The 14,732-nt window shown below is 36.8% G+C and overlaps 1 protein-coding gene across 3 annotated transcripts in view; it reads left to right on the top strand.

The window, feature by feature from the left end:
- LOC109336540 (DNA (cytosine-5)-methyltransferase DRM2-like) overlaps positions 1-7,363 on the top strand; it is a 27,579-nt gene extending 20,216 nt beyond the window's left edge. For 2 of the 3 annotated variants that reach the window (XM_019573201.1, XM_019573203.1), the window contains exons 7-10: positions 2,552-2,651; positions 3,361-3,452; positions 4,093-4,836; positions 6,909-7,363. In XM_019573201.1, the coding sequence (XP_019428746.1) occupies positions 2,552-2,651; positions 3,361-3,452; positions 4,093-4,836; positions 6,909-7,343 (1,371 nt within the window). In that variant the 3' untranslated portion in view covers positions 7,344-7,363. The remainder of the gene's footprint in view (positions 1-2,551; positions 2,652-3,360; positions 3,453-4,092; positions 4,837-6,908) is intronic. The other variant, XM_019573204.1, reaches the window with a different exon arrangement.

Below are 14,732 nucleotides of genomic sequence, written 5' to 3'. Positions count from 1 at the left end.
AAGACTAGGCCCTCTGGACTATTTTCTTGGCATAGAAGTCACTCATCTTCCTGATGGTTCTTTATTTCTCTCTCAAACCAAGTATGCCAAGGATCTTCTACAAAGGGCAAACATGCTATCTGCTAAACCAAGTACAACACCTATGGGGACTTCTTGTAAACTAACCAAGTCTGGTTCAAATTCTTTTGAACATCCTAGCTTATACAGATCCATTGTTGGTGCTCTACAGTATGCCACAGTTACTAGGCCAGATCTTACTTTCAGTGTCAACAAAGTTTGTCAATTCATGAGCCAACCTCTTGTTCAACACTGGATTTCAGTTAAAAGAATTCTAAGGTATCTACAAGGCTCTACTTCCTTTGGCCTACATATCAGGTCAGCCACTTCCTCTATGCCTCTCTCTGTTATGGCATGCTGTGATGCAGACTGGGCTGCAGATCCTGATGATAGAAAGTCCATATCTGGAGCATGTGTATTCATTGGACCAAATATTGTCACTTGGTGGTCTAAGAAACAACAAACTGTCTCTAGGTCTAGCACAGAAGCAGAGTATAGGAGCCTAGCCCTTGCCACTCAAGAAGTTATCTGGATTGAGTCCCTATTTTCAGAACTTCAGTTCAAACATCAGACTCCCCTGATTTTGTGTGACAATTTAAGCACTGTGGCCATGGCACATAACCCTGTGCTTCACAATAGAACAAAACACATAGAACTGGATTTGTTCTTTGTCAGAGACAGAATCCAGTCCAAGGCTCTTCAAGTGAAGCACATTCCTTCTGAACATCAAACTGCAGATGTCCTCACTAAACCACTATCAACAACAAAGTTCACTGCCATGAGGAAGTGTCTCAGAGTCATTGATGGTTTATCCCTAAAATAACTAGTAAACCAGTGTATTCTTTTCCTTTGCAAAAAAAAAGAGATACATGGTTTCAGGGGGGGTATATTAGAATATAGGTTTGTTAGCCTTGTATATTAGAATATAGGTTTGTTAGCCTTGCCTTTAATCAATCAAAGCTGTTAAGCCTTGATGATGTGGCCTGTATTCTCTGAGTCCTCAGTTTCTATAAATAGAAATGAGGAGCTCTTATTCTGTAAGAAAACAGTTTAACAAATTACAAACTAACTGAATAAAAGTTAGTTATTCTTCTCTCTCTCTCTAGCTTCTGTAACTGCCTAGTCTTCTTCTTTTTTCTGATATCTTTACAATTGCAGTCCCGATCCATGTTATTGACTACATTAAAATAGAATCTAATAAGAGCACAACAAAGGATGATAGCTCAAATAGAGAAGGGTCAGCAAGACATTACCTTTCACACCGGCGAATGGGTTCTTCTGAAGCTCCACCCATATCGACAGATCACGGTGGCTCGTCAGAGATGCCAAAAGTTGGCTCCTCGGTTTTATGGCCCGTACTAGATCAACCGCCACATCGGCGCCGTCGCGTATGAGCTCGCGTTACCACCGTCGACGAGGATCCACCCTAGCTTCCACGTCTCCTTGCTCTGGTGGTTTTACGGTAACCCAATGGCCTCCATCGTCCCAATACCACCGTCCATAGAATCTCTCCATGACACCGAAGGGAACCAACCAACAAGAGCGACGACACAACCCCGCATGCTCACTCAACAAGGTTCGAAGAACCATCGTGGGGAAGAAAAGGGTCTCCCACCAAGAAGAAAATATTGTGGGTACTGAATGTGTTTCACATAGACAAAAGAGGGTTGTGTGTCCAGATAAGCCTTCTAATGTGAAGGAGTTTCAAAACAAGACATTAAATGAACCCCATTTACTACCATGGAAAACATGTTCCTCGGGTAAATACAAGTCAGTGTCACAGCCTGCCTTTCAATCTGGACCATGGGATCAAAAAGAGTTTTCGTACCGTTGTTCCTCTTTGCCATCCGATTTCAATGCTACAGCTGGCTACACAGTTTCCCACTCTCTGCCATCAATTCAGTCTTCACATGGAAAAGTTCAAAAGGAACCGTTGGATGAGGCTATTGATGAGCCACGTGCCTCCCAAGTTTACACTCATGGAAGGACAACTAGCCCTACTTGCTGCCCACACCCACGTGAAGATTTCCTTCCACATGGATCTCTATACTCTAGACCGGGCCCATCCCAAGCAACAAGCAACAAATTAAACTTTGAGGACAAGGTTAATGTGGCAGGGTTGGGAAATGATAGGGCCTCCATAAGTAGGCCCAACCACACAAAGATTACTCCAGGCTGGCACAAAGATTTTATTATGAAGTGATGAAAAAAAAAAGAATATTTCTGTTAGGATAACAAACTCTTCCTTTGTAAGATCCATCCACTTGTATTACTGTGATCAGTTGTTTATTTTACCTTCTTCCTTATAAGCCGTGTAAAGAAACCTAATAGAGTATGAATGATGAATATCCAGTAAATTTTCTTAGCCTTTAGAACTTAAATTCTCTCTCAATTAATTTCTTCCTAACTCTAACCCTACTTAGTAGGAAAAGGCTTTGGTTGTTTTATTATGCATTTGATGTTAAGGCTTGCTTATTTATTGGTTATCTTGCAGGAAATCGCAAAATCTGTTTCTGTAAATGATGGTAAACTACTGTCCTTGGTGAAAATGGGTTACAAGGAGGAGGAGGCTTCAATTGCCATAGAAAGATTAGGTGAGTATTTTCAATTCATTCTTATAGTCATTGTTGGTAGCAAGCTTGTTATTTTTAATATCAGATTTTTTTAATCTTATTATTTTTGTAAGATCAACGGTTTACTAACTTAAATTAATTTATGTTGGTTAGAAGGGAAGGTAGTTTTTGAATGTAACCAACTGATTGTGGAATCAGTGGAGTTGGATCGAGGGATCCTTCCTAATCTTGTAATCTCTATCTCAATTTCTAATAAAAAGTTCTAGAACCCTAGCAGATCTTATACCGGTGATCTTTTCAGACTTGTAGACTTTGACAAGCCATTTCTCCTTATGTTTGTATCATGTTCATGTGCTTTTGGAGCTCCAATTTTCTTTTTCTACATTGCAAAGTCGCTTGGCAGTCTGGAAATTTTCCTTTTGCCGTTTTTAAGTTCGTCTGTATTTCTTGAATCAAATTTTTTTATGCTTTTCATAAGCTTTGGATGGAAGTAATATATTAAAATGTTGTCATATCCATTTTTTTGTTGGGCGGGGCTGTTTCCTTAGCTTCCTGTGCCTCATTTTGGCTAATGATAGTTCTACTTCTACCAACTATGGCATATGTTATATAACCTAAATAATTTCCTTAGCTTCCTGTGCCTCGTTTTTGTGATGATTACATAAGATTTGTGTGATGAATTTTTTACCCTCCATGTTTTTGGCCTTATTGTTCTAATGAAATACTGCAGGTCCAAAATCCTCACTTGAAGAATTGGTAGATTTTATAAGTGTTGCTCAAATAGTAAAAACAGAAGATGTTCTTCTACCCCTTGAAGATCAGGTAATACATTAGTATCTTGAGATGAATTAAATAAAAAAAATAATGCATATAGTTTTTCTGTTTTTTTTTCCATATTCTTTTCTATAAAATCATGATGATCTACCATCTATCTTTTTATTTTTTGTTTGGAAAAATTCACAAAACCCCCCTTAAACTTTATGTCTTTTGCAAGTAGACACAAGAAACTATTTTTTCTTCATAATTACTTCTTAAACTTTAACTATTGGTGAAATTGGTCCATACATTCATATAATCTTAAATTAGTAACAATGAAAAATTCTCACTTATGTTTTTTTAATCATTATTATTTAATTTTTATTTTTTAAATATCAATATTAGTCTATTGTCCCCTTTTAATTCTAAATATATGCATTGTTGTAGTGGTAGATTCATTGCTACTATTGTGAGTCTCATGATAGCGGTTTCCCTGATGGCCTATTTGTAATTTAACATTATCTTTACACGGGGACCAATTTCACAAACAGATAAAGTTTAAGGGGCAATTAAGCAGAAAAAATAGTTCATAGTGTCTACTTGAAAAAATGCATAAAATTCATGGAGGTTCAATGCACTTTTCCGTTTTTTGTTCCATGTATGATTTATCTATTTGATGTATAATAGTTTGAAACTATTTTTGCAACCACAGTACCGTGACCATGCTAAGCTAAAAAAGCAAAGATATTATGAGTATGAAGTGTTGGGAAGGAAAAGGCCAAAGATACGTGAAAAGAGAATATTCAATAATGAAGATGATGAGGATGCAGCACTTCATCTTCCAAAACCGATGATTGGGTTCGGGATTCCTACCGAGCCAGACTTCATAACACACCGAAAAATTCCAAAAGAAGCAATTGGACCTCCTTACTTCTACTATGAGAATGTGGCACTTGCGCCAAAAGGTGTTTGGCAAACTATCTCAAGGTTCTTGTATGATGTTGAGCCCGAGTTTGTGGATTCGAAGTATTTCTGTGCTGCTGCACGTAAAAGGGGCTATATTCACAATCTTCCGATCGAGAATAGATTTCCTCTTCTTCCTCTCCCACCACGCACAATAGGTGAGGCGTTCCCCCTAACGAGGAGGTGGTGGCCCTCATGGGACCCTAGGACCAAACTCAATTGCTTGCAAACATGTATCGGCAGTGCTAAGCTAACAGATAGAATAAGGAAAGCTGTAGAAAAGTATGATGGAGAGCCACCTCAACATGTCCAGAAGTATGTTCTCGATCAATGTCGGAAATGGAATCTGGTTTGGGTGGGAAGGAATAAGGTTGCTCCATTAGAGGCTGATGAAGTAGAAACATTGTTGGGCTTCCCAAGGAACCATACAAGGGGAGGCGGAATAAGTAGGACTGACAGATACAAGTCTCTCGGCAATTCATTTCAGGTTTGAGAATATTATGTTCGTCCTTTTTTCTGTAATGTTACTTGGAGCTGGCTGATAATGTTTTAAATCATTGTTTTTGTTACAATGTTTTAAATGATATTTCTCATATTCTTAATAGTGTTGTCAAAGTTCCAGAATGATATGCAGTTTTAAAACTTAGTTTCTGGTTTTTTATGAAACTTCCATTAGATTCTGATTGTTTAAGAGAAATGCTAACAACACTCTTTCGTTAGTGGGTGATTTTCATCTGCAGACCTCTAAATTTACTTGGTAACAAAAAGTGTGTTAAAGAGTATGTTGCTAGCATTCCTCTTCAATTAGTTAGGGGATTTGCTCCAAGAATCTAGTGATTTATGCATTTAAGTTTTCATGCACACTTCTCTCCTTGGAACTATCTGATAATATTTTAAATACACTTTCTATTACTATGTTTTGGTTGAACTATACTTTTGGTCCATGTAGGTTGAGAAATTACTTTATGGTCCTGTAATCACATTCAAACCACTAATCACGCTTTAATGAGTTAAAATAATGGGTTTGTTCAAAATTAATGCTTTGGATGTGATTGGGAGACTTGATGCATGGTTTCAACTCTGTCCTCACACATGAATAATTTTTTATTCATTTCCTATATATACAATTATTTACAATTTGGTCTTAGTCGTTTATTGTTGTTATAACATCTTCTGTCTGAGTTAAAATATAGGGTCAAATTGAAAATGATTGTCATTTATAAGGACCAAAGTGGAAATGAGCACCACTATAGTGACCTAAATATATGCTTGGTCCCAACACGTGGCAATCATTTTGAATTTGGTCTCTCTTTTTTAGTTCCAACATACGTTATAACAACAATAAACAACAAGGACCAAATTTAAAATAATTATACATATAGGGATTAAATTGAAAATAAGTGTCATATACAGGGGGACCAAAACTACTTTTTTTTGTTGGAAAATTGTAATTATATTTAACAGAAGTGAGTCTCTAAGAATAATGGCATGGATTGTTGAGCTAGTGTAAACCCTCTAATTCTGGTAACATTAATAGTCTAGTCGACAGACCACCCTAATGAAGCAAACTACAAACACAGAAACTTCATTCCATCATATTTTAAGGGTATATTTGCAAGTTGGATTTTGAAGGGGAAAGGAAGGGCTTCAAAGCCATTTTACAAGTGTATTTCATGGTTCTGAAGCCTTCTCTTTCCCTTATTTCCCTCTAGAACCCAACTTGCAAACGGACCCTGAACAGATAAACCAGTAAGATCACTATTAAATACCTATCTGAATTAGGAATTGTCTACCACTTGGTTTAATTCTTTCACCTACCTTTCCCAAAATACTGTCATTTATTTGGCTGATGCTTCTTTGCCTATTCTGAAATGTTCTCAAATTTCTTTCTTGCCATATGTTGTATATACAGTTGCAATATGGTAGAAGACTATACTTCTTTTCAGTCTTTTACTCTTCCAAATATGTAACATAAATCTGTTCCAGCCTGGATAACCTGATGGGAAGTGGCGAATCCCAATTTTGTTTGGGATTAGTTGTACTAATTCCTTTGAGAAGCTGCAGCTGAAAATAGATGATTTCTAGATTCTAGAACTTCTTCATGCAATACAAATATGTTATCTGTCACTCCTAGGTGCATCCTAAGCATTCTATCCATTGTAAGGAGTCAATTCTTAACTGCTAGTCAAGGGACGAAAGCATGATTAGGTACATTGAATTGATTTCAAGATAGGCCTGACATTCTCATCTTCTTTTGAGTCCCTCTGTTCCATATGTACCCAGAACTAATGCTATAAATACCATTTGGATTATGAGAATGTTTGAGACAAAAAACCAGCAACAAAACCTGAAGTGAACTTCTACTTGACTTTATGCAATTCCGGCTGTCAAAGTGGCATTATATGCAGTTTTAATATTTATTTTCTGTTTTTCTATTAGCTCATATCCTCATTGTTTAAACTTCAACTTAATTAGGGTGATTTCTCAAAAAATCTTGTAGTTTATGCATTTAATTTTACGTGTATGTTTCTCTTTCCACATGAGTTCTGTTTATTTCAGGTTGACACAGTGGCATACCACTTGTCAGTATTGAAGGAGATGTATCCAAATGGCATCAATCTTCTTTCCCTCTTTTCTGGAATTGGTGGTGCTGAAGTAGCCCTTCATCGACTCGGTATCCCTCTGAAGACTGTTGTATCTGTAGAAAAATCGGAAGTCAATAGGAACATAGTGAGAAGTTGGTGGGAGCAAACAAATCAGAAAGGCAATTTGATCGATATGGATGATGTGCAGCAGCTTGATGGGGAATGTCTGGAGCAGCTGATGAACACTTTTGGCGGTTTTGATCTCGTTATTGGTGGCAGCCCGTGTAACAACCTTGCTGGTAGCAATAGGGTTAGCAGGGATGGACTTGAGGGCAAAGAGTCTTCACTCTTTTTCGATTACTTTCGTATTCTAGACTTGCTAAAGAATTTGATGATAAAAAGTGAATGAGTTTTCTGTGAAGAAACATGTGTTTCATTCAATTAATCCAAACATTTAGGATCCTGTTATATAACTTCAAACATTAGTTTCCTAATCTTTTACTATTTACTGTATAGTTCTGCTTTTGGTGCATCCAGGCATGATAGATGAATCTTTTTTGTTCTTTGATGGTGTATCCCCACAGTTCCATGAACAAATTCATATCTAAGTAGGAAACCCGAACTCAGTTAAGGTAATCCTCAAGAGAATTCAATTCAGCCCACCATACACCTACTTCAGGCCAATTTTAAACAGCAACATTGTTTGAAATATCTAAGAGTAGGAATGATGCTATTCTAAACGGACCCAATAATATGTCTAGAATTTGGGGACTTGTAAGGTTATAATTGATACTGCCATTCTAGTAACTTCGTATAATCTCAATCCTGAGATTAGATTTCATCAATCATTAATTTCTCATTTAGCATAAATGCACCTTAATTCTATCAAACCGGCTCATTGCTGCCTTATTATATACGATATATATCTTACAACAATACAAATAAAACCGGTTCGAACTGGCCAGTTCGATCAGAAAATTGGCGAATTTGACCCCAAACCGGTACAATATGAGTGTTGGACTGGATGTACAATAGAACCAGTCAAAACTTGGCCGAACTGGCTGGTTTGGGTCAAAACCGGTGAACTGATTGAGTTGGTGCTAAACCGGCCGATTTGTGCATTTGTTTTTTCTTAAAAAACATGGACAAAATGGCACCTTTCTTCACGTGTTCGATGTTTCACACAAACCCCCTTCTCCTTTTAGCCTTTCAAACCCTCTCTTCTTCATTCGGTCCCCTTTCTTCTTCATTCAATCCCCTTTCTTCTCCATTCAATCCCCTCTCTTCTTCGTCATGTTCAATTCGTCGACTCCCTGTCGCTTCGTCATGCCTCTGTCATAGATCCCCTTCTTCTTCGGTTCTTCCAGTGGCACATATTTGTCGACTCCACTTTTTCCACCGACTCATCTTCTGATTGTAGTGGCATCTTCTTCATCAGCATGTCTATCCCCTTTTTATGAAATTCTTGTTTAGAGGATACTATGTTGCCAACAAAAAAAGAATAACAAGTTAAAGTGTTAAATTATATTAATTTAGAATGATACTAATTACCAAGTAGCCATAGTCACTACTGATTAAAGGATAGTAATAAAAAAAGAATCATAAATGACATTTAATAAGTAATAATTTAGTAATGATACTTGTTTTGGTATGGATTTTGGAGTCAGCATAGATAGCATAGATGAGTCTCGATCCTCTCCAATAATGGAGAAGCTAGTATTGTCTAGGATAGTGACATGTGGCAGGAAAAATATCAATGGTCGTGATTTTGTAGTTAGTACAAGATTAGTGTCAAAACTAAATCTTGAGACTAAGGTACATCCCACTCCATACTGATTGTAATGGTTGAGTGAGGTGGGAGAAATGTTTATCGATAAACAAGTTGAAGTTCCTTTTACCATTGGGGGCTATGAAGATTCGGTCCTATGTAATATGATGGATATGGAGGCTAATCATTTGTTACTAGGCCGTTTGTGGCAATATGAAAAAAAAGCAACTCATGATGGACATACAAATAAGTACACATTGGTACACAAGAGGAGGAGGGTGATTCTTTCACTATTGACTCCCGAACAAGTCATTGAAGACAAGAAAATCTTGAGAAAAAAATAGAACTACAAAAAAAAGAGTGAGAAAAAAACAAAAGAAAGTGAGAATAACACACAAAAAGAGAGGGAGAGGAAACCACTACATCTCATGGATAAAGTGGAAGACAACAAGGTTGTCCTAACAAAACAACCTGTCACACCTCTATTTTATTTCACAACTAACTTTGTTTTGTCAAAATATGTTTCTAGAATTTTTCAGGAGCTTGGAATCATCAAAGAGTTGATGATCGGTGGGAAGCCAAGACAATGTTGACTTGCCTTGAGGTTGGACTCATGGATGGCTTAATAAATCAAGTAGTGTTTACTAAAGATTATGTTGAAGCACCTACCATCCAAGTACAAGGGGAGTATTTGCATAATATTGGTCTAATGAAAGTTATTAATTTGTTTCAGTTTGAAGTAGGTGAATAAGATACAATTTTGAGGTCGAAATCTCTTCAAGAAGGAGTTATAATGGCTTTGAAGGCATAAGTGATCCTATGACTAGGGCCCAGGCAAAAAGGGCTCAAAATATCATTGGACAACTCATAGGGTTGATCCATGATAGTGAGCCAAAAATAGCCCAAGAGGGATTAAAGATGTTTAGTAGCATCTTGACCTATGGTTATGACCGAGCCAAAAACGGACCAAGCCACGCGCATGAGACATGCCATGGGTTTGGCACATGCGCCAAATTTGACCCTGACAGGAGCCAGGCGCATCAGGCATGGAACCTTGTTGATGATTCCAAGTGCTGAGTCAGGAGCTGGGATAATTTGGCCTGGCCAGGACATCTGACCAAGGCGCATTCGCCTAGCGTGCCGCATCAAGCGCTAGGCTTAGCCTGACCAAGTAAGGCCTAGCCAATTTATTTAGCATGGAGCATTTTTAATTTTAATAATAAATGTGTGGGCTAATTTTTGTCCAACACTTAGTTAATTTATTTTAATTGTTTTGATCATAAACCCGCCCATAAATAATGTCTAGTTTTAAAAATGGCTCCTAGAAGACCAAGCCAAGCCTAAAAGTGTAACCGACACTTTAATGCTTGGACCAACTTTTATTTTTCATGAACCAAATTTATTCTAACTTAGTCTATTATTATTTGTCACGTAAATGAAGACTATTGTAGTCGTTTGAGGAGGATTGCTCGAGGGGAATCAAAATATGATCGTGGAGGGGCTTAATGGAGCATTTATGGTGCTTAAATACCTTGTCTGGACCGGTGGAGCTTAATTCGCCTGGGCACATTTCATCTAGGGGAATCCTAAGTCATTTTTAGCATTGTTGGAAAAAAGATGCTCGTGGAGAATTAACATGTGCTCGTTGGAGACCTTAATTGAGCATTGATGGTGCTTTATGGGTGTGTTCTAACCGTTGGCAACCTAATAACTTCACACCAATGCCATCATAAGGTACTTAGTACATCATCACTCATCATTCAACCGAAGGAAATTCTTTCCTTCACAAAGGGAATCCAATTCCAAGAATAAGTGCACATGAGGACCATTAAGAAGGCCATAACTTCAACAATTCAACATGTGCCGAATTGGAGGTCAAACAAGAATCCTATGAAGCTCATCGAAGCCTAGTCGTGAGCATTATGGAGGCATTAAGTCTCATTCACCATGTGACTTAATTTTAGGCCGTGCACTTAAGAGAAAATGGAATCATATGCTCTTCACGTTACAACCTTGGCATCCAAGGCATCCTAGGCAAAAGTCATTATGTTTGTCTTTTAATTGTAATAAAGCAGTTGAAACACATGTGCTAATCTCTTTACCAATCGAATGTAGTCTAGCTTAGGAATAGATTCATTTGGCTCATGGTATCCTATGTTAGATTACCATGCATTAGCCTTACTATGTATGATTAGCCAACTGTGGGAGCCTAGTGTCTTGTCTATAAATGTAATACTTTTGCAATGAAATAAACAAGTTAAGTTGAATTCCTTGTGAATTAAGGATTGTATCCTTGTGAGAGTATTCTCCAAACCTTCTTGGTTGAATCAAGATTAGAAGTTCTTATCAAGAACCAAATTCTTGTGGCGAGCATCACTTTGGCTTATCAACACCTCAAGTGTTGTGGCGCCTTCACCTTAAATCTTATCCATCTTCTTTTATCCAAAGTTCAAATTTTTGCTGCCTATTTTAGTCTAAAAAGCTCTAGTCAACTGTGAGTTTGGTCAAGCACCAACCAAGATAGATTGTGCAAGAGCCTTTTATCCAAGAGGTTCATATTAGAGAACCTTTCTCAAAGATTTGGAAAGCTGGAAAAATATCATGCTAATGCTATTGGGTCTACTCCAACATGTAAGGGGTGTGGAGCAAAAGGGCATGAATGGTCTGAATGCAAACAATTCATTGATCATGTACATGAAGCTTGGGCCAATGAACAACTTGAATCATGCAATTACTATGACTACAGAGAGAGGAGCGGGCAACAATTCAACCCACCATACAGGCAGAACAATCACAATCTTTCCTGGAGGAATAACAACACTCTAAATCATCAACACCGGGATAAGTAAGGTAATCAGCATGATTTCCACAGGTACAATCTTCTCCTATTGATCTCACTCTTATAACAATAATGGAAGGTCGGGAAAAATTACTTGCTAACCTTAATAAATTTCAAGATTCCTAATTTTTTGCAAATATGTTAAATGATTTGAATTCTAAGATAGAAAACTTGACCATCCATGGAAAAATGTTAGAAACACAAATTGACCAACAGGCTGGCAACTTTAATAGGTAAACGGGGATGTTTCCAGGACAGCTAGAAAAAATCCAAATAATGAACATTGTAAAGCTATCAAATTAAGGAGTGGAAATGAACTAAGTGATATTCCTCAAATTAGGAAAAAGACACAAGTGGAAGAGAAACATACTAAGACACATCCCCCTAAAGGGGAGCAAAATTTTGAAAAGGTGTCTAAGTATGTAGCTCCACCACCATATGTACCTCCAATTCCTTTTCCCCAAAGATTAGCAAAGGCAAAATTAGAAAATAAATTTGGAATTTTTTTTATATTCTTAAGAAATTATATATCAGCTTATCATTCAGTGAGGCACTATAGGAGATGCATGCATACTCAAAATTTCTAAAGGATATTTTATCTAAAAAAGGACTAGAAGATTATGAAACAATTGCTTTAAGTGAGGAGTGCAGTGCTTTAATTAAAAATAAATTACCTCCTAAATTAAAAGATCCTGGTAGTTTTTCTATCCCATGTTTAATTGGAAATACTAGTTTTGATCATGCCTTATGTGACTTGAGGGCAAGTGTGAGTCTCATGCCTTTATCCGTATGCAAAAAAATGGAAGTGGGTAAACTAAAACCCACTACTATATCACTTCAATTAGCGGATAGGTAAGTTAAATTCCCCATAGGCATCTTGGAGGATGCTCCTATCAAAGTTGGGAAATTTTTCATTCAAGCTGATTTTGTAATACTAGAGATGGAAGAGGATTCACAAATCTCAATCATACTAGGTGAACCCTTTTTGGCTACTGCTGGTGCTACAATTTATGTAAAGAACGGAAAACTTTCCCTAAGCATAGGGGACGAAAAGGTTGAATTTGATATTGCTAAATCTTTAAACAACCTTCTCTAGAGGATTCATGTTTTAGGATTGATATGTTGAACCAAGTTGTGAAAGAGGAAGAAGCTAGAGTGCAATCTAAGGATCCCTTAGAGAGATGCATGGTAGATGGTGACACTTTGGACATTGATGAGGAAGTGGTTGAGGTTATTGAATTTCTGAATTCAAGCCCATCATTTCTTCACAACCTGCAAAATCAGACCTTGAAGGTAATGCCCAAATCTGAAGATTGGGAGGAGGGGAAAACACCTAAAATTGAATTTAAAATACTCCCCTTCACCCTCAGGTATTAATTTCTTGGACCTAATTCATCTTATCCAATTGTTGTTAATGCTAAATTAAATAAATTGGAAACTGAAAAATTGAAGGGTCTTGAGAATTCATAAGAAGGTGATATTATACATATTGGATGATGAAAGTGTGCATGTCAAGAGGAACACTTTGGAAAGCTCTCCTTGAACGTCATGGTTTTGATGAGGACAACTTGTGCCTAAAAGAGCTTGAAGATAACCAACAAATCAACGTGCTTAAGTCTTTTATTTGGTACTAGGCTTAGACTAGATTCTAGTTTAAGTTGAGTCGAAGGCTTAGGGCACCTAATACATGTCTCATATGCATATATCTTTTAAATCATTTCATCCATGAGATATGTTCATTTCATAATATGTTCATGCATTACATAAATACATGTATATGTGCATTCTAGGCATAAAACTAAGTGTTAAACATGTATTATCTAAGTGCATAACATATTTGATGTTTTCTATTTGAAAATACACATTTTATTTACTGTTAATCGATTAACCATACCTTTAATCGACTAGCCCAACTGCTGTGAAAAGTGGTTGCTACTGGAACACGTTTTTGAAATGCAGTTAATCGATTAAGGCTTTACGTTAATCGATTAACCTAAATGTTTGTTAAGTTGTTGGAACTGAAAAACTGAATCAGTTATGATTTTTAGTCCCGTTAATCGATTAAGAAGGCATTTAATCGATTATCTGGGGTTCTGGACTGATTCTTTATAAACTGCGTTTTCAGAATTAATCTCATAAGTTGCATGTTGCATTTATTAGAGAGTTAGAGCATTCTACGTGTTAATTGTTGCATCTATTTGTTAAGTGCATTAGTGAGTTTAGAAATGAGAGATTCCTTGCTTTAGGATTGAGTGCATTTCATGTTATAATCTCTCATGTTTTCCCTCACATGTTCATGCATATTTTGATGCGTTTTTCATGAAGTTTATGATTCTGTAACTTCTGTTTTCATAACTAATACTTGTCATTTCACATGAGTTTGTGTTAGATGTGCATTAGAGTAAAGCCTTCTTGTTATATTTGAGCTTAGAAATAGCTTTATTTTACTCTTGTAATTGTTGTATAATTGTTGTAAAGGGAATCTCGTGGTGTCTTATCACCGTTAGAGATTGAGTGTTTCTTCATAGCTTAGAGTGTAAGAAAAGGAAAGAACGAGAGATTCTTTGGCTGGGGCTACGCCGAAAGAAACGTTTTCTTTATCGGTAGGAAGGGAGTCAAACCATTGAATAGTTTCTTTGATTTCTTGTCATTTGCTAAGTGTTGTAATTGGATAATGTGTTTGTAAATTACATTGATTCGATTATAGTGAAGGAAATCTCCCAAGTCAGCCGGGAGGCCTGGATGTAGTTTGCAGTGGACAGCAAACGAACCAGGATAAAAATTCGAGTTGCAGGATTTGTTTCTCTCTCTCTCTTTACTGTTTTCAATCGATTAATTTGTATATTTGATTCAACTAATACATTCTGTTCTTTTGTTGTATTGCAAGCTATTCTGATATACAAATTTGTAAGCTCTGTATTCGTTCTGTTATCGGTTATCTGTTCTGCATTTAATCGTTTCTGTAATTGCTTACTGGTTCTGTTTAATCGATTAATATTGCTGTGTTAATCGATTATCCTGTTTCTGTTAATCGATTAAAACTGTTTCTGTTTAAAACTGTTCTTTGTGTTAATCGATTAAGATTGTGCATATAATCGATTATCTTCCTTTCCTTAATCGATTAAGTAGGGTTGATTCAGCATTAAGTGTTGATTTGCGAAAAGCGGTAATTCTAACCGCGACACCTATTC

The sequence above is a fragment of the Lupinus angustifolius genome, chromosome LG20, assembly GCF_001865875.1.
Source record: "Lupinus angustifolius cultivar Tanjil chromosome LG20, LupAngTanjil_v1.0, whole genome shotgun sequence".
NCBI lineage: Eukaryota > Viridiplantae > Streptophyta > Magnoliopsida > Fabales > Fabaceae > Lupinus > Lupinus angustifolius.
Note: the sequence above shows the minus strand (reverse complement) of the source record. Positions and strands in the feature narration are given on the sequence as shown.